This window comes from Rutidosis leptorrhynchoides, unplaced genomic scaffold (genome assembly GCF_046630445.1).
Source record: "Rutidosis leptorrhynchoides isolate AG116_Rl617_1_P2 unplaced genomic scaffold, CSIRO_AGI_Rlap_v1 contig6, whole genome shotgun sequence".
Classification (NCBI taxonomy): domain Eukaryota; kingdom Viridiplantae; phylum Streptophyta; class Magnoliopsida; order Asterales; family Asteraceae; genus Rutidosis; species Rutidosis leptorrhynchoides.
The window spans coordinates 107,231-127,694 of record NW_027266820.1 but is presented as its reverse complement, the minus strand read 5'-3'; the positions used below and the strand labels follow the sequence as shown (position 1 = coordinate 127,694).

Here is a 20,464-nt window from a genome sequence, read left to right as displayed (position 1 = left end):
TAGAGGCGTAGGGCCAGAAATCCCTAACAGCAGTATTTACAAACAGGCCTACAATGGCTGGCTCCGTTGGCTCTGCCTCCTGAACCCTGGAAGTAGAGGCTAGCACGGTTTTGCACGATTTCCGCGCGGACCTCTTTCTCTTCTTTCCTCCTGTATTAACAAGGATCTCAGCAGCAGGTTCTTCTATAGATACTTCAGCCTGACCTTCTTTACTTTGCACAGACTGGGAGACATTAGAAAGCTCCCCCTCAACTGCTGCAGCCTCAGCATCATCAGACTCCCCCTCGGCACGAGCCACCTCCTCGGCCGGAGTCTCCCCCTCACAATGAGGGTTCTCAGCAACATCATCATCAATATTCTCTCGATTCTCTGTGTAAGCAGGATCCTCAGTAATATCAACATCAATATCAGCATGATCCTCTGTGTGAGCAGGATCCTTGGTAACATCAGGCACACATGTGCCTTATTCTTCAGCAGTTTCTTCAGCAACAGGGCTTGAACCCCTTTCATGATCGTCCGACTTCTCAGACCCCAGATTCTCATCAACCTCAGCAATACCAATAATTACAGATCTAACCCTACCAGGAATGGAATGAGAGCTACTTACTGGAAAACGTGGATGAACAATCATCGCTCTTTTTGAGTTTTCCACCACCATTATCTCTTCACTATCGTCATCTGAGTAGTACCTAGAGAGATCTTCAGGTGTTTGCCGTGAGTACAACCCTACGCGGCGGCGACGGCGAGGTCTCAGGAGATGAGATCACAATCGGCCGCGACGAACTCGGCGTGAGTCGCGACGAGCGTCTGGTTCCTCGTTGCTTTCCTCCTCTGGTGCGTGCCATTTTTGCTGATTTTGTGCTTTAGGGTTTGCAAAAGGATTGTGAAGTACTGAGAGTGAACGCTTAGGGTTTTAGGACCGGTGTAGCACAGAAACGGAAAGAGTTTGCAGTTATTACTCTGAATTTGCTTTTGCTTCAACTCTGCAACTTCTTTTTTAATTTTTTAAAATTTCGTGGGAAGATCATCTGCTACACGCCAAAAATCACGGGCCAATCAACAAGGTTTCGTTTCCAATGGGCCGAATAAACATAGCTTTGTGTTGTAGTGGGCTAAATAAACTTGTCCGGCCCAACTCCTTTTCGTTCATCATCCAGCTAAAACACTGGCCCATCATCACCTTTTGTCTCATCTCAGCCCATCTCTTCTGTTTGCTATATCCGGCTGACATTGGGCTTCAGTCCAATTCTTCTTCTTTTTGTAGAGCAAAACAACACTCTACACTTTACACCTCTTTTTGTATTTTTCTTTTTGTATTTTTTTGTTGTTTTTAAATAGAATGACACAGAAATAAAATGATTTTTATAGGGAAGGAAGCACTTATCTCAATTTTTCACGTCGTGGAGCAAAGTCCGAGAGCTCCTCTCAAGAACTCAAAGCGACTTGCATCTAGACTTTTTGTGAAGAACTCTGCCAATTGTTTTTCAGTTGAGACATATTCCAAGGCCACTTTCTTCTCTTCTACAAGCTCTCTAATAAAGTGATGACGAACTTGGATGTGCTTCGTTTTGGAGTGTTGCACAGGATTCTTTGATATGCTTATTGTACTGGTGTTGTCACAGTAGATAGTCAACACACCTTGCTCCAAGCCATATTCTTCCATCATTTGTTTCATCTAAAGTAACTTTGCACAACAGCTGCTGGCTGAAATATGCTTCAACCGTGGATAATGACACTGAATTCTGCTTTTTGCTAAACCAAGACACTAGATTGCTTCCAAGATAGAAACAACCTCATGATGTACTTCTTCGGTCATCTACACAGCCTTCCATATCAGCATCACTATAACCAGCTAACACTCCATTTGTATCTTTAGAATACCAATGCCCCAAACCTGTTGTTCCAGAAATATAGCGCACGATTCTTTTCACAGCTTTAACATGTGACTATTTTGGATTTGCTTGGTATCTTACACACACTCCTACACTGTAGCTCAAATCAGGTCTGCTGGCACATAGATATAGCAGACTTCCAATCATACTTCTATAAAGTGTAGGGTCGGCATCTTCCCCTTCAACGTCTTTGGACAAATGCTCATTTATTCCCATCGGGATTCTCATGGGTTTGAAAGATTCTAACCCGAACTTCTTCACCAGATTTTTTTGAACTCGTATGGAGGGGTACACATTTTGGTTTGTGACAGCAGGTATGGATTCCTGGGAGTTCCTAGAATCTGTGCTAACAGGTGATGCCTCCACACTAAGTGTGTTTTCATTCCTGTTAACATCTTCCGAACCTAATGTCCCTACACTAGGTGTGTTATCATTAGACAGAAATTGACCGATTCCAGGTTCACCATACCAATCAGCTGCCCTTTTTGATGAAACTTTGCACATAAGACTCTTCAATTCTTTCTTCTTCACCCAAATATGTCGTTGGGAGTGATTGACAATATCAACCTTCTTCTTTGGCTGCTTTCTTGGCATTGAAGTAATGAGTCTTCGAATATCATCATGTCGTGCATAACACCTAGGTCTTATATGTCCAGATTTGTTGCAGTAGTGATATATGATTCTGTTTCTACTCCCTCTGTTTTTGTACCCTGAACTGCTTCCTCTTTCAGTTCTTGATGGTTTGTGGCCTACCCCAAAGAGATTATTCTTCGAAGATGTTTTATCCAGAATCTCATCAAGATTTTCTTTTTCTTTATTGAACTTCTCAATGGCACGGTTGGCTTGTTCTAGCTTCTTCTCAGATTTTGACAATTCAGATTTCAATTGATCAATCTCAATTTCGTATTTTTCAATCACCTTGTCGAAATCCTTCCTTTCAGCTGACAGTTGCTTTACTTCGTCAGCAAGTCCGTGATTGATTCTAAGGGATTCAGCCATTTTTTCAACTAGATCTTTGAAGGCAAGATGTATGTCTTCAACTTCACTATTTGAGCTCTCATCAGAACTTGAGTCATCCTCTATTTTACCTGTGCTAATATTTTTTGTGTGCATAGATGTACGGGCAGCAAATGCATTATGAGCAGGAAACTCAATCTCACTTCCACTATCACTGAACTCAGATGGGTCTTCGGATGTCTCTTCATCATTCCATGTGGATATGAAAGATTTCTTCTATTTTTCAAGAGTGTTGGCACACTTGGCAGCAATGTGACCAAAATCTTGACATTCATGGCATTATATCATTTCTTTCTTGAACCTGGTTCTTCTTTCATTGGATTCTCCCTTTTTAAATCTTTGACTACCACCTCCTGACTCATTCTTTGATTGGAAGTTTCGGTTACTCTTCTGGGGATTGGATGAAGAATAATCCTTGAATTTTGCCTTGTTGAACTTCCTATATATCTTTCCCATATTCTCCGTTAATAGTGCCAGCTGCTCAAGGAATGAGTGTTGCTCACCTGTGCTTATAGATATATCTTCCATTCCAGTTTTAAAAGCAACAGATTTCGATTTGGACTTATCTCTTTTCCTCATAGCCAAAGTCATCTCATGGGTTCTGAGCTTTCCCATTAAATCATCAAACCGCAAGTTCTCGAAATCAGTAGATTCACTGATTGCATCCATCTTCTAGCTAAATTTCTCCGGTAGTGAGATCGGCACCTTTCTCACCAGTTTGAATTCCGGAATTACCTCGCCAAGAGCAATGGATTCATTAGCAATGTAACGAAGATTTTTTTCAAAAGCAGCAATAGTTTCATCATCTTTCATGGTTAGAGATTCAAACCTGGTAGAGATGAGATGTAGCTTTAATTGTCTGACTGATTTTGTTCCTTCGTACGTGAGTTGAAGTGCATCTCATGATTCCTTGACAGTCTCAAAATTCTGAATAATCTTGAATAAACTGGGACGTACGGCACATTGAATGATGCAGGTAATTGATTCAGCTGCTGTCCATTGGTCTTCACTCTTGACTGCTTCAACACCATCAACAGTGGCAATAGGACTGTGTAAACTGTATCTGGTTAACACTGGTTTGCACTTTGTCTCAACAGTATGTATATCACAAACATCGACTATGAATAAAATCATTCAATTAAAAAACCTATCAACTGTTTTACTTTTATCATCTATACACATTCCTCGCAAAAAGACCAATTTTTGTAGATGAGGCAAGTCTACATGATCGAAGGATGGCAACAACAACCATCCTTGTAACTTCAATACTCGTATTGTTTTCGCATTGAAGACATTTAAGGATGGCAATCTAGAGCACAGTTCCTTAATTTTCCGGATAATGGTAAAAAGAAAGATCCAACTCCCTAATACTACCCTTAATTGCATTATTAACAAAGTCTTGCACTACATTAGCACACGAATGTAAACTGAGCCTATCTACACTACGATTCTGTTGGATGCACTTTTGCAATCTGTTTCTTATAATACTTATTGATGAAAAGTAAGTCATTTGATCATCATAATGGACATGAAAGTTTGTAATATGAAAACCAAGTTAGGTTCCATACCTTAGACAACACGCAAGTTTTGGCAGCTTCTTTCATATCTAGACGACTCATAATTCTACGAATAAGTTCTTCAGGCATTCTGAGATCAAATCCATCTTCCTCTTCCTAATTTAATTCTGGCATTATTTCGCAATTAACAGACAAATTAAGGAAACGATATTTTCCGTCGCTGTGTGTTTAACGTAAGGAATCATGAGTTGAATGAGATGGTAAGCAAAGTGTAATTGCAATATACCAGGCTTAGAATCCTAAGCGAGCACGAGTTTTAAATCAAACAGGAAATAAATTTTATAAGAATGCGTATATGGTTGACCTTGGTCCTTGGACGGTAAGTAATAATCACCACAATAATTAGGAATATATTATTATACAAATATTTAGGAGGAAATCAGGAAAAAAGAAATATAATGATTTGGTTCGTTCAGAATTCAGATTGATTTGGATCTCAGTTCACAATGGTTATCTTCTTATAGCCGATATATAGGAACAACTTTTGATACGCTTCAATGCTAGATTTTATTGTGAAATCGAAATTTGACACGAAATTTTTTATTGAAAAATTGAAATTTAATATATAAATTTTTTTTTATTTATTATTTAAAAGTTTATTATTAATCAAATCAAATTAAAAAATATCTATTTAAATAAAATTTTAAAACGTATAAATTCATGTATGGCTTATAAAATAAATAGATCTATGTATCAAGTCTATATAAATATTTTGAGTTATTCCTACTACAGATTGTGTTGTCAAATCGAAATTAAACACATAACTTCCTATTGACGAATTAAAATTTAACGAATGGTTTTTTTTTTCCTCTTTATCATTTAAAAAAAAAATTATTTCTAATTATTATAATGGATAAAAATATTTTTTGCGTGCAGTACAGGCAAATGAAGCTCCTCAATCGAATATTAGAGCATCTCTATTGGCGAGACCAACTTTGAAAAAGCAACTTTTGTCACAGGACACACCTAAATAGAAATAGAAAGAGAATAAATTATGATTTTATAAATATTTGGGTTCTATCCCTCCATCACATAATCTCAACATTACATCTGAACTTTAAATATTTAGAAATATACAGTAATTGATTTGGATAAAAACATACTATTAGTGATCAGAGGATTATCTTTGTAAGAGGGATCAGAGCAGCTGTGACAGGAGTTGATGGAAAATCATTGAATCCGAATTGTCAAGTGAAAATGTTCAGGGGTTACTTTCTATGCCATTTCCTATGAAATTCCATGAAAATTAGTATAAAAAAGGGGTATAGACATGGAAGAAAACTTGCTCACTTTCCAAAAGACAATCATGTACAATACTGCTTCACAAACAGAAAACGTAAACTACAAGTACGACGATAGATAGCTTGGTACGTTGTTTACATCATCATGCGTTCATTTAGTTATAACAGAGGTTAGCAATTCTGTCTGAGAAGAATCCATCCTTCCTTCTGTAGTGTAGAACTTGAAGTTGGAAACCAACTCTGACATGTTTCGAAATTTGTCAGTAGGATAAGCTAAACTGCAGATTACCCCTGTTTAAGAGAAGACCAGAAGCTCTCGATCATTGTTTCGTTTATTTAAGAGATCAAGACGGCCTGTCGACCAGAAAACAAGTTTTTGACCGGAAAACAAGTTTTCAGTCACGCACCTGTTGGCTCAAGATTTCAGCGGCCACATTGAGATCCCCATCAGCAGCAGCTATCGCAACTTCTACCTGAGTCTGAGAAAAATTCGATATTAGAAACTTTTTCAAAAGACATTGATACGAGTTTTTGAGAATTCGCAATATAATAAAGCTATAATCTACAGAATTACTTTTTCAAATCCCATTGCTATGAGTTTTTGGATATCCTCATCGGAACCGACTGAGCCCTGTATTACAAAAACAAAGAAGGAAAGCACGTAATTAAGTCAAAAAGAAACTAAGGGGAAAAACTGTATAGTCAATGAATGACAGAGCTAAACCTGGTAGTGCACTGGAATTGGATTATCTACTGGTACCTGCCTGAGGACAACAAATATGAGGGATGAAATCAATTGAAATAGTCAAAATAGGAAATATAACTATGTCTGAAAACATGATTGACCGAATAGGAAATGTTGGCCGAGGTTGATTTTCAAATCAAACATAGAGTTTCATTGATTGACCAACCTTTGCCTGAGACAAATGATGTAAATTTCATGTATTTAAGGGCTCATTCAATTCAGAGAGAATACTCAGTCAAATTGTTTGGACACTAGGTTAAATGAAATGTCAACCAGAAGCGAAAAAAAGATAGAGCCAAGTTGGAAGCGTTGGATTTTCGAATTTGATTAAACTAGATGTCAAGAAATGGCTTGCATTCAGTACCTTCCATGCTCTCCAGTACCAACAAATGTTGTACTTCCAGGATGTGTCGGGCTGCTATTATCCAAAAGCCTAGCCTGTAGGTTCGAATCAGGGTTTCCCAGTGGTGAAGCGGCAAGAGTTCTTCCTCTCCCCGGAAATCTGCCGTCTTCTGTTGGCTGCACTCAGCAACCATATAAATTAATGTTGTGAATTATACGACTGGTGTATCATTGATTCCAAGAGTTATCATAAACAGCATAACTACACTGAGGGGATTCGTTTAAATACCTGAGAAGATGTTTCCCTTTGCGGCATCCATGATGACAAGTTCCTCCAAAGATTTCCAGAAAGTAGGCCGCTCCTTGAAAAAAAAATAAAAAAAAATAAAATTGGTTAGACATCATTCTTTATCTTTTAAAGATGGAGAACGGGTTGTCGGTGATCAGGTTTACCTGGGAGTTGTATTTTGGCCTGAGTAGGTGGGTATATGTCCGGAAGGGTTCCCACCAGAGCACAAAATAAATTTAGGCCTCCTCACGCAAAAGGACTGGAAATGATCATGCAGAAGGTCATGCTTAATAGTTCAAGAATTTCAAGATAGAACCCAATTAGTTCATTTTAATACTTACCAGCCAAGAAGAGCCCTCAATAGCAGAATAAAAGGACGATGCAGGCATTAGGAAGTTGAATAAACCATATGTATCTGTAGATATAAAGTGTGAAACATCATCAAACTTCTCGCATGCAATTGGCATATTTAATATACAAAAGTGGAAGGTAAAGGAAATCCAATTTATTGAAGAAAGTAGAATTACATACATGCAAATCCAGAGAGGATGCCGCATAGGTGTCCAAGTAATGAGACATTTGTCATTATAAGCTGAAACACAACTAATAAAATCCATGCGTACCTAAAAACATATCGAAAATATACACCATCACAAATCTAGTTGCAAGAAAGTACTTTACTACCAACATCTGACCAAACAGATAAACATAAAAATGACATTTCATTACCACTTCGCAGGAACGTTAAAGAGGCCAAATACACTGCAGAATAAAAGAAACGCCATAATCAGTCAAAGCACACGCTGACAGAAGATAAAAAACATGCACATCTTTATATGCCAATACACACACAAAAAAAATAAAAAATAAAATCCTACCTTCTTGATTGGACCCCACTTAGACTTGTCTCTATAACGATCATAGAGAATAAGATTCCTGAGAAGCCGATTGCACATTCATCTATGAGATATGGAAATGGGCGAATTGGATTATAGGCCACGAGAAGTGCAATCATGAGGTGCAATATCGCATTGCTTGTAGCGAATAAAACTGTCATGAACAATAAGCGGATGGATCCCATGATTCTCTCCAGCTCCGAGCCCAAAGGAACCAAAGCCAACATGTTGAACATGACATGTAGTAGTGAACCATGAAAGATAACAGAAGTGTAAATCCTGTAAACTTCAAAAAACACGGAAGAAGGTTATCGGCCAAAGAGTGCAGACAAATTTTGAAGATAAGAGATCAATCTAAGTAATGCCAAGAGAGATAATACAATGCTCTAATTGTCCCATTGGTTGGAACAAGTCTCTAGCAGATGACAGCTGAGCAATATTAAGTTATGTGAATGAAAAAAGACGATGATCAATTTCCACGTAGTTATTATAAATTTTTAGCATATTTACCTTGGAATCGTGATAAAACTGCAGAAGGCAAGAAGCATATTTCATAAAATGAAACATATCCAACTAAGAGGCAAGCCAAGTATATAGTTGCACAAACAATCACAATTGATGAGGTGAGAAATGGAATGCCTTCCCACCATTGCCCCACCCTAGTAGACAAGCTTGCCTGCACACCAGATAATTCCCAATTTTAATTAACGGTAACAAACACAAAAGGTAAAAAACTTTATGGAGCAGCTATTTTATAATATAATCCCTTTGAAACAAAACAGTGATACAAAACTACACAAACTTGAGCAGAAATTACCACTCGGTGATTGAACCTTATCAATTCTAAGGACTCAACGTAATCCAAATGTAGCTAAAGGTTCGTTTTCCAATAAAGGGCTTGATACGAGTACTAAACTTTCATCAAGGGCTGTAATTTGCATCTTTAAGTGATCAAACGTTTAAGCCGATCTGCTTTAGCAATGCTAATAAGTAGAGAGCAACTGAACTTCATACAGAAAACCATGTAAACTAAATCAAAACTTTTCTCATTCACTAGGAGATGTCACAAAACAAACTGTCAACAGTTCTCTACAAAAAAAAAAAAAAAAAAAAAAAAATGCGAATTTCTTAAACCTCGCAGTATAAAACACGAAAACCACTGTGTAGAATCGAGACTGCGCTAAACCCATTTAAGATTATCAAAAAGAACAAATTTTCATTGCCAAGGAAACAACTGAAAAGAAAGTGAAGATCTGGGATTTAAACTTTACCTCCGTGACAATGTTGGGTCGCATGATTTAAGAGTGGATTTTATCTGGATTGGAAGAGTAGTCTCGTCTGACTTAGCTTTGAAATAGGAGGCGTCTCTCTCTAATTATGTTATGTTTCTTCAGTTTATAAGCAACAAAAGAGAAAAGAAAGAAGCACGATTAAATGTTTCCTCCCAGTCCCTAATGTTAAGACACCTGACGTAATTGTCCTTAAAAAGTATTATTCATCTAGTTTCGTCCTTCACGTGACGATTGTTAATAGCTGGCGATATTTGAGGTAATTTTATGTAACGTTTGAGGAAATTAAATTATTTTTTATTCCCGGCTAAAAGTACTAATAATACATTCTATTTATAATTTTAAAAGTTAAAATTTTAGTAGTGGAATACAAAATAAAAATAATTGACGAAGCAACCACCAAGAACACAGCTGAACTTGGGCATGATTGATATCCGATTCTGATCTAGAGTATAGCCTCAAACGGAGATATCCAATTCATCAACCGAGGCATTCGGCTCGTTTATGTAATTCAGCAATTTCTGTTGAACGTCGGCATAGACGATATCCTTTTCTCCCATTAGTTTCACCAATTCTTCAGCTCCCTTTAAGTCGCCTTCTTTTATCAAGTAATCCAGGCATATGGCAAGTGTTTTCTTCTTGGAACCTTCCACCCAGGCCGACAGAGCTTCATTGCTTCTTTCATTGCTTCCACAGCCTTGTTAAAAGTATCTTTATTTAGAAGATACCCTGTGGCCATGTAAAACCATGTTATTTCACTTGGCTTTCCACCTTTCTCTATGACTCGGTTTAGAATTTTTTCTAGCATTCTCCATCAGACCCTTCTTTGAATAAGCTCCAATCAAGCAATTCGGCAACCAGATATCGTAACTTAAAGATGTCCTGGATTCACACTCTTCGAAAATCTTCTCGGCGCCTTCAAAGTCGTTGAGATTCAACAATGAGCTTACCATTTTATTGTAACCTTTCTTGTAAATCGTCTCTTCCTTGTAGAGGTCCCAAATTCTTAAAACTTCGTTTCGATTCCCGCACGCTGCATATTGTGTGAGAAAGTAATCATATGCTGTTCTCCTTGAACTGTTAGGTACCAAAGCTTCAGATTTCTTCAGCATAGCCATGGCCTTGTCCGAAAAGCCTAACTTCGTATAAAAATTCGCAACAGAAGAATATGTAACCCAGTCTGGAGTAACCCGTGTATCGGATTCCATACCGTTGAGAATCTTCTCCACTCTATCGACATCGGAATTTGCGGTATATGCATCCATGCCGATGACGTATGTGAATTTATCAAAGCAAATGTTGTTAGCTTCCATTTCATGCAACAGATTTTCGAGTTTTCGTAGTTTCCAATCTGCTTATAGAGGTTAAGCATAAAATTGTAAGGAAGTGAACTCATAGTCAGACCCAAATCCCTCATTTTCTGGAAGACAGCCTCGGCTTTCTCTAAAGCATTCACATTGTTGTAGCATTTGAGAAGACTAGGATAGATCCTAGGTTTCAACTTTGCCGCGATAGTATCGAAGTAACTCTCAGCTTGTTCTATTCCATGGATTTTTGCTATCAACTCGAGCCGGATAGCCGTGTCCCTGCCGGTTAAGTCGAAGTACCTTTTCTCAGTCATCCACTTGGACATCTGGGGAAAAAAAAAAAAGACACGAGCCTTTCAAAGTACAAACTTCACTTTTATGAAATCAGCCAGTAACACTTTCATTTGCCAATTGATCATACTCTGTCTTGACTTTTTAATTGTAGAAATAAACAAAACATATCGGTTCATCAGCAGGAGTCGAAATAAGATGGATGTTGCTGACATTCTATCGCAAACCGAAGATTCACATTTCCTAAAGACAATTTCAAATAATCCGGATTTGATGAAACACGTTTAAAAATGTACTTTCAGCTATGGACGTTGCCGACACTCTTAACAAATTTCCAGAATAAGATTCCGAACATTTTTTATTAATAAAAACACAAGTCACTGTCATACTAATAATCTCTGTCACAAGCAGCTTCAATATTGCAGATGAAAGTTATATCTCCCGGAACATTTCCACTAAGTACTAACATGACCAGGGGCGGACTTACATATCAACTAGAGGACCAGGGTCCCATGGGAAATTTTTTTTATATTGATATATTCTGTCTGTGTTCAACTTGTGTTACAAAATGAAGTGGTGGCATAGTGGTTAGTGATTTTGCTCTCATCCTTCGATTCCCAGCATGCATTTTTTTTCTATACGAATTTTACACTCTTTCGTTTCAAATTTTTTTGCTTCTCAATATTATTCAAATTAAATCTCATACTACTTGATATATTTTATATTTACTTCTCCACATATCTTTTCATGACATTTCTTATTTTTATTTGTGTTTAATATATAATAGTAATTCTTTACATGGAGAATAAAGTGTATTGTTTTTCTTACATTCAATTCACATGGTTTGCATGTAATAGATGATTGATTATTTGTTAGCTCTTAGATTTATTGGAAGATATTTTGCAATAGTTATAGACTTATGTGCTATTTCAAATAATATTTAGTACTACAATAATAAAATAGGGAAAATAAGTTTTAAATTAATAAATCGATTTGTGGTGAAAATTTAGGAGCGTATGTATGTGTATGGTGAAAATTGAGATCCTACCTATTTCAAAGAAAAAAAAAATCTAAAATTTCATATATAATTTGTATTGCAACTTTTATATACAAACATTAAAGTTTTATGATGATACAATTTTTATTAGATTATGAAACATATGATCTTCGGTTGCAAACCCATTAGTTGATGAGAATAATAATTTCATTACTAATTGTACCTCAATTCTTATATTTTCACAAATTTTTACCTCGATTCTTATACTTTCTCCATTGTAAAGATTTTTTTTCTATTTTTCGGTCCTACCCGATACTCCATCCTGGTCCGCCCCTGAACATTACAACATAAATAGCAATACTGAGACACATAAGAATAGAAACGAAACGAAGTTAAGGTCGAATTAAAACAGATATCCGTTGTAGTACCTCGAGTGCATGTTTGTAGCGTTTGTAAGATTTCAACTCTTTGATCATCAAAAAGAGGTCATCCTTTTCAATAGATTTACCTTCCTCAATCCATTTATCGAGAATCGGAACAATGGAGACCTTCGGATCTCCGACGGGCGAGATCTTACGGTAGAGAGGGTGGTTCTTGCCTGAAAACCTATTCCATGGTTTTGTAGCAGCTAATGTCGAGTAGAGAGGAACACCCAGTTGTTCATTTTGGTGTTGAAGCCGTAGAAACGGAGAATCGAAGTACGCAATTGACATATTTTCATTCTCCCGACTGCAATTGAACAAATGTGCGAATGCAGGGTTTAAGGTTTACGATATGTTAGGGGCTTTGCCGGGTTTGGTTTTTTTTCAGGTCTCTGTGTGACTGTGTCCATGAAAAATAAATCTGTGGATCCCTATATCTAAAATAAAATAAAGGGTCGGAGGTTCTGTATTAAAAAAAAATTGATTTAATTTTGAAGTTAAATTTTATTGAGATATTATTGAATTTTTATTTTTTTGAAATTATTTAAAGAAAGTTGAAATTAAATTGTTCGCGTTGCAATTTTTCATATAAAACGATACATATCATTATTTTTATTGATCATGATAACACATGTCAGTAATATTGATGATATTTTAATAAAAATTAACTAAAAAAGAACACCGTGATTTTTGACTCAACTTTTTTTTAAAACAGTGACCTCCAACCATTTTTTTGTGATTTCATTTTTATACATTTTCCATTATATTTTAGTTTTAGTAATCCTTTTTGACACAAACTTCTGGTAATCATGGTTTGGAATCGAATAAATATAATATTATCAGATAAATAATAATGTCTCAAAATTAAAAAAGATAATTTTATTCCAGTACAGAATTCAGTAATATATATAAGTTCAATCATGTTAATAATTTTTTTTTTCTTTGAGTTTTAAAAATATTTTCTTCTTCTTGAAATCATAAAGGCATCCTCAACATTCGATTCAGCCGCAGGTACGACACTATCGGAGTTCCTAGCAATGCAGCCATATCGAAATTTTGATTATAGCAAGACGCATATGCACAAAACTTATTTTAATTATCAAAATTTTGTTGTATTTTTTGGATTATATATATGGTATATATTGTTTAAAGCCAAACTTTCTTTTTTTTTTTGTTGATAATAAAGCCAAACTTAATTGATCTGAAAATAAGAAGTAAATAATATCCTAAATTTAAGCACTCATAAAGAGTACCATCCTATATAATATATGTACTTATGTAGTACTTGAAGAATATGTACCATCTGATATATGGACTATATCCAGCAAATCTTCACCAGACAGTTATGTTTCTGGCAATACAGTACTAGAAATCAGTAACACAGTATTCAGAATAACTCAACAAAGCCTATCTAATCCTAGTTCTATTTTACAGTAAGAAAGACTTAATACTTGATAACTTCAACTATGAACAATTCCTAACACCATTATCAAACATTAAATTTGTGAGGGAGAAGATGAAAGGAAAAGAAAGCATAAACACAGAGAAACACACAATTTTGAATGAAAAATAGTGCATTTCTGCTTTCCATTAAAAAAATTCGGCTGCTTACAATATTATCTTATATACTATTCTTACATGAAACCCTATTGTTGTTTTGTCCTAACATGCCAACAGCTGGCATTTTTCCATTTGACAGGTGCTCCAACGGCTCGGAAAATAAAAAGAAAACAAAGCATAAAGCATATTGCAGCTTTTCAGTCACAAGCCGACAGAATTTACTTCCAATCTGCCTAGAATAAAAACAATACATTAAATGCTAACTTGTAACTGCACTTCTCTTGATTTGAGCTTGATTTTCCATTGATCTCTTCTTTTGCAGGATTTGAGCATGATTCCTTTGACAATGATCTCTTCAGTTGAGCACACCTCAGTTTCACTAACTATCTTCTTTGCCAAGTTATCGATTTTACTCTGTGAATATCGGTCATTCCTTGATAGCAGCAGTCAAGACAACTCTCATTCAAGAGTTTTCTGATTATTCTCACAAAATAGGACACTTCTAATCGAGCTTTCATCATTGGACTATGACGAGCTCTTGACACAGTTGAATGAAAGAGCCACAGACCGACTGTTTCATTCAACGTTTACCCAAAAAAAACTTACTCAACCTTAACTAAAACTCAGTGCAAGAACGATTTCATCAGCATACTCAAGACAAAGAAATCCCAAATTGATTACGAATTGAAGAACAAAACATAATTAAACATTCGTTATCAGTTCACAGTAGCATTGCAAGTAAAACCCATACCAGTTTATGTATTGCCGAAACACTCTAATTTGCTTCAAAAGACAAGTAAACCCAGCTAACCCTAATCTATCTGAGTTGTAATACTTACCGATTCACTAGCTGATATGGGTATATCAGACGATCGTGAGGGAAACCTCCATGGTTCTATTGTCCGACGAGTCAAAATCGATGCTTAATTTTCCAGTGGATGCTCGTCTTCTCTCTCTGCTCTGCAAGTGTTAACCTTTTGTAGTTCTAATACTTGAACACTGAACCAATCAATTGATTCTATGTATTTTAATTGATTTGGTTCGATTTCACCAATCAAACCTGCCATTAGATCTGTGCAGTTTAATTGATTCGGTTCAACTCCATCAGTCAAACCTTTAATTAAATCTGTGCAGTTTAATTGGTTCGGTTCAGCTCCATCAGTCAAACTTTTAATTAAATCTGTGTACTTTAATTGGTTCGGTCAGCTCCATCAGTCAAACCTGTAATTGAATCTGTGCATTCTAATATGTTCGGTTCAACTTCATTAGTCGAGCCTGAACCGATTTGATCTTCAATTTCTTGAATTGTCACACTGGGATGAGTTTCAGTTTTCAAATCTACTTCTGTCCCAACCGGTTCAATGCCACCATTGATCCCAGCTCCGTCAAACGCATTGATTAAATTAGTTTCTTGAAACAGTTTCAATCTACGATGAGTTTTTACACAAATGTCAACTTCTTTCCCAATTAACTCATCGTGTTGATCAATCACACAATGAATTTCGTCAATTTCGTTTAAGTTAGACCTGGGATGAGTTTTGTTAATCATATTAACAACTTCTTTCCCTGTCAAACCGTCGGTCCAATGAATCAGAAATCGATTTGCACCAATTTCCGATACAGGATTAATGGTTTTTCGAGTTTCAGTACTGGGATGAGTTTTGTCGTTTAAGACATCTTCTTTACCGATCAATTCATGTAGTTGATCTCCTTCAATTACTTGTTGTTTACCAAAAACTTGATTATTCTAAATCGAGACCATGATTTGGTATGCATAGTATTCTTCATTCAGCACCTCACGTTTTTCTTTGTTTCCACTACACTCCCTGAACTTAAGACTGTTTCTAATTTTATCCTCGTCAACTACTAGATTCAAAGCTGAAACTTTCTCCCACCTTTCATCAAGGTCCTTGAGTTTTCCTCTTGGCACTTTTGGGACCTTGATCAGTTCCGTTTCCAGGACACTCTCCAACTTCATCATCATTCTATCTGCCACTGCTTCGACGAATTGGAGCTTTAGATGTGCCTTTCTCTTTCTCAGTTTCTTCTTCCTTTTCACAAATGCCATCAAAATTTCAATGACTTCCATGGTGATAGAGTTTGCAAAACAATTATAGTCTATAGCTCCTCCTTTGTTTTGCAAACTTTGAACTCCTATCATACTCCTTAAAGTTTCAAACCTCCATCTTTGCAGTGGTTTAGTGAAAATATCAGCTAGCTGATAGTTTGTTCTACAGTAAGCCAATCTGACTTCCTTTACAGATACTAAATCTCTCACATAGTTATATTTGACTTCTATGTGCTTACTCCTTGTATGATCAATTGGATTTTCTGTCATGGCAATGGCTTCACTTGAATCACAGTATATTGCAACACATCTGTTCTTCAGTTCTTTAAGATCAACTAGAAGCTTCTTTATCCTCTGTATCCTTCTCGGTTCTTCTCAATGGTCAAAGAGGTCCCTCTTTCATGTCGAGGAGGAGAATTAGCTAGAGAGGGAGACCCACAATCTCATTTATTTATGTATTTTCTTACTGTGCCCAGGGTCTCTCTAAGTTAAATGAAAGGGTATAGACAATGATCAATTCTTTGGCATTCGAGTTTTGCAGGGGGGGCTCCGATCATTTTCCATCTATTCGTAGATGATTCAATTTTCTTTAGCAAGACGGATGACATCCAAATTGCCAATACTTTCAAAAATATCTTTTCACATTATGAAAGATTATCAGGATAACTAGTCAACTTCGACAAATCGAGCATCTTTTCCATCAAAAATACCGCTGCATCGACCAAAGAATCAATCATAACCCTTCTAGTGTTCAAGAGATGTTAAAAGATTGCGCATACCTAAAAGTTCCCCTTATCATATGTAAAGACAATGTGAATGTCTTTAAGACTTAATAGAGAGAATGTGGTGATAATTTGAAAGATGTGGGTTGGATGAGATAAAATTTGAAAAAAAAAAATATTGTGTTATAATATTTTTTATGATTGGATAATAAAATGGGTTTAAGAAGAACAAGAATAGAGGACCCTTGAAGATGGCCTAATACATATTTCATTTGCCCAAAAAAAAATGAAAAATAGAGCATAGTTTTGTTCTAATGGCTGGCTTTAGTTGCCAACTTCTTCTTTATTATAATTTCATCCCAATTTATATATCATCCCTCACATCTTAAGTAGAATAGTTGAAATTTATCCATTTTAGTTCTGATTAAGGAATCCGTTTGGTATGATTTTTTTTGTTAAGTATTTTTTTATTTTATAAAAAAATATTTTATACTAATAAAATAAATTGATATTAAACAAATATAATAAAAATTATTTTTTAATTAAATTTATGTTTGCTAAAATTATTTTACTTTATACAAACTCACTTTTATAATTTAAATAAGTGAATAAATACATATATTATTTTAATACTCACTTTTATAATTTAAATAAGTGAATAAATACATATATTATTTTAATACTCACTTTTATAATTTAAATAAGTGAATAAATACATATATTACTTTAATATACAATAAGTAAGAGTAAAAAAAACTATACCAAACACACCCTAATTCTCAGCGCAGCAATAGAAAGCTTTAAACAATACCGAGTGATTGGAGAGATAATTGAGTTAATCCTATTTCCAAAGTAGAATAGTTGAAATTATCCGTTTAGCTTACATATAATAGAAATAACTATGGCTATCCGGAAAGATTACTTGCATTTCCATTGCAAACAAACCTTTTCGAAATAAACTTCTTATTTGCAAGTAATTTAATTATTGCTAAGGTTAATTCTATATATACATAACATCAAAAACATCTATCGATGGGACGTAAAATATTCTTGTCTACGATGACATGAAAACTTTCGAACACTACAAATATGTTAAAATAAAGTAATTAATATAAAATAGAACTTAAAACTTAACAATCTAAAAATTAATAAGCTGAGATTAAGATAGGTATATGAATGTCAATAAAAATAATATATAGTTTTGAAAATACATTTATGGTTGAATTTTATACATTTACATATTGATCTTTTCTCTACATTTATATGATTGGATGATAAGATCATTCTATTAGAAGTAAAAAAATAGAAAAATCTTCGGAAAGACCTAACTTGAAGTTGTCTGTGAATAATATTCTCTCCATCATTATAGCTATATAAGGATTAAAGTTTCATTCTTCGAATGGAGATTACCTTATATTTACCATCTCGACCATATTTTAATTTAATTAATAAAATTCAGCCTTTACCAGTTTTTTTTAAAAAAAAAGAAAAAACCACTTTTCTACTAAAACACATGAGCTTAGTAAAGTATTGTTTCCCGCTCGTTGAAATCCAGAAGTCTAATTTTCTTCGAAAGGTAGGGGTGTAAAAAAAACTCACCCACCACTATCCAACTATATATCCAATTCAACCCAATTTTAATGGATTTCGTAAAATTGGACTCCAATCCAACTTTTTCCAACTGAACTAAACCCATTCCAAACCCACCATTAATGGGTTGGATATTGGGCTTCCAACTTCTTCCAATTCATATATATTATATAGTCCTCATAGTTTTATTTTTAATATTTTAAGTCCGAAATATATTTTTAATTTTTTTTAAGTCTCTCTTTGAGTTAGATATGTTCTCAAGCTGGCCGGAAACCGGCGACCTCCACGGTGGTCTGACCACAGTTCACGGCGGCGACCGCCTGCAGTGGCGTCGGATTCCGGCGAGTTTCACATGGATGGATTCGTCTCGACGCAAGGATCTCGATTACAAGGTTAGTTTTCTGATATCTCACTCCGTTTAGCCTAAAAATCCGGTCAAAGTCTCGATTTCAATTTTTAAAAAGTTCAGATCCGGTCTTCTCCTTCATATATGTTATACTAGACTCCCTCCTCATCCTTTCTATGTGTTTTTCGCAAAACAGAGAGGTCCGCAACCTACAATGTTTACTAAGTACATGCAACATTCACTAGTAAATTATGAAAACAATGCCAAGGAGAAAGAGAGACTAAATTTTTAGGCTGCATTTGTTAGTCACTATTAGTATTCCTCAATCAAAATCATAGATTTGCAGAGTAAATAAACATGGATAGCAGAGTAATTATAAATAGCTACAAGAGAAGCATAGCATAAACTCAATACGATGGATGACTGATGAAGCATTCCTTTGCCAATGATGTAAAATGGCCAGTATGACAAAGTAACAGTATGTTTTGGTATAAAATTATAAGAGAGGGTACTGCAAACAAGAACACTTACATCATCGGACTCTTCTTTCTCCTCCACTTTTTCCTCTTTCTTCGCCTCAGCTGGAGCAGCTGCTCCACCACCACCGCCGGTAGCAGAAACAGCAGCGGATGATATGATTTTTTTCAGATCACCGGCGGCAGGTGCGGCGTTGCCTCCCAAAACGGCCAACAAATATACACATATTGGCCGATTGCGGCGGAACATGCTGTCTCCGATTGCGTCCCCCTCTACTCCGATCAATCAATTGACGATTCATCCCGATCTGTCTCCAATTGACAATCAATCAAATTTGACCTGATCAATCCTACATAATCCGCTTGTCACGACGGCGTATGGCGGGACCTCATCGTAGCAACGGCGGCAAAAAAAGCCAGAGAAGTAGCCGAAGAAGGTGAGAAGACGGGTGGAAGCTTTCTTACTTTTTTTTTTTTTTCCTTTTCTACTTATTTGATGAATTAAAAATGGGTGGGTTTTTAATGAGGTTGGATTATCCATGTAAAATCACCAACCCAATCCAATATTGATGGGTTAAAATTAAAACCCAACTTTCATTTTCATATTTATAAAAAAATCCAATTTTATGGGTTGGAATGGATTGGGGTTGGAATGGAACTTGGATATTGGTTTTTTCTTACACCCCTATCGAAAGGGAATGTATGTGGCACTAATTAATTCTATTCGAGATATATATACACGTAAACGTTAAGCTTCAAGTCTTCACCAGCCAAGAGAAAAATGCAATGATCTCTTAAATTCAAGTATTCTTTTCCAACACTTCATTAATTCATTCTTTAAATAGCCAACAACTTTCAATTCCATCCTATATATAAATTCCGAAAGAACTGTGAAATTCATTAAAAATATCTCTTCGATCAATATTGTCTAATAATCTAACTAGTTAGGAAGAGATATATATGGAGTACTACTCAACAATGAATAATAATAATAATAATAATGGCAATCAGCATTGTTGTCTATGTGGAAGTTTGCAAGCTTTCATCATAAGATAGACTGGTTTTTATTGTATTGTGGCGTTGCTCCGCCAAATCTACGGTCCTAGTATTGGAAAAGGGAAGGTGGAATTGATTTAAGCTTCTTCTCTTGTGATTCTTACACTTAATTGATGTGAAATTTTACCTTTTTCCTTTTATCTGTTGCTTCGTTTTCTTTGATTTTTCTTTAGTAATTATCTTTTTCAGCTGGTTAGACACTTTAGGGTATATTATTGAATGCAAAACTTAGAAGCTTTTGAAATCGCTTATAAAGCGTTGGGTACTGATTTTCGAAAGACATCATTTTACGCTATAGGTTCAGCACTTATGTTGAATTTATCAAACATAAGAGTAGAGAA

At 35.5% G+C, this 20,464-nt stretch overlaps 1 protein-coding gene across 1 annotated transcript; it reads right to left on the bottom strand.

Moving 5' to 3' along the window:
• Nucleotides 1-3,809: 3,809 nt before the first annotated feature.
• Nucleotides 3,810-9,294, bottom strand: LOC139884770 (rhomboid-like protein 15). Its single transcript, XM_071868754.1, has 13 exons — nt 9,271-9,294; nt 8,510-8,675; nt 7,982-8,285; nt 7,833-7,865; nt 7,635-7,726; nt 7,445-7,518; nt 7,268-7,362; nt 7,104-7,173; nt 6,837-6,991; nt 6,302-6,386; nt 6,135-6,206; nt 4,478-4,582; nt 3,810-3,992 (listed from the first exon to the last, which is right to left on the bottom strand). Exons 1-13 carry the CDS (start codon nt 9,292-9,294, stop codon nt 3,810-3,812), a joined length of 1,458 nt encoding a protein of 485 aa, XP_071724855.1.
• Nucleotides 9,295-20,464: the final 11,170 nt, after the last annotated feature.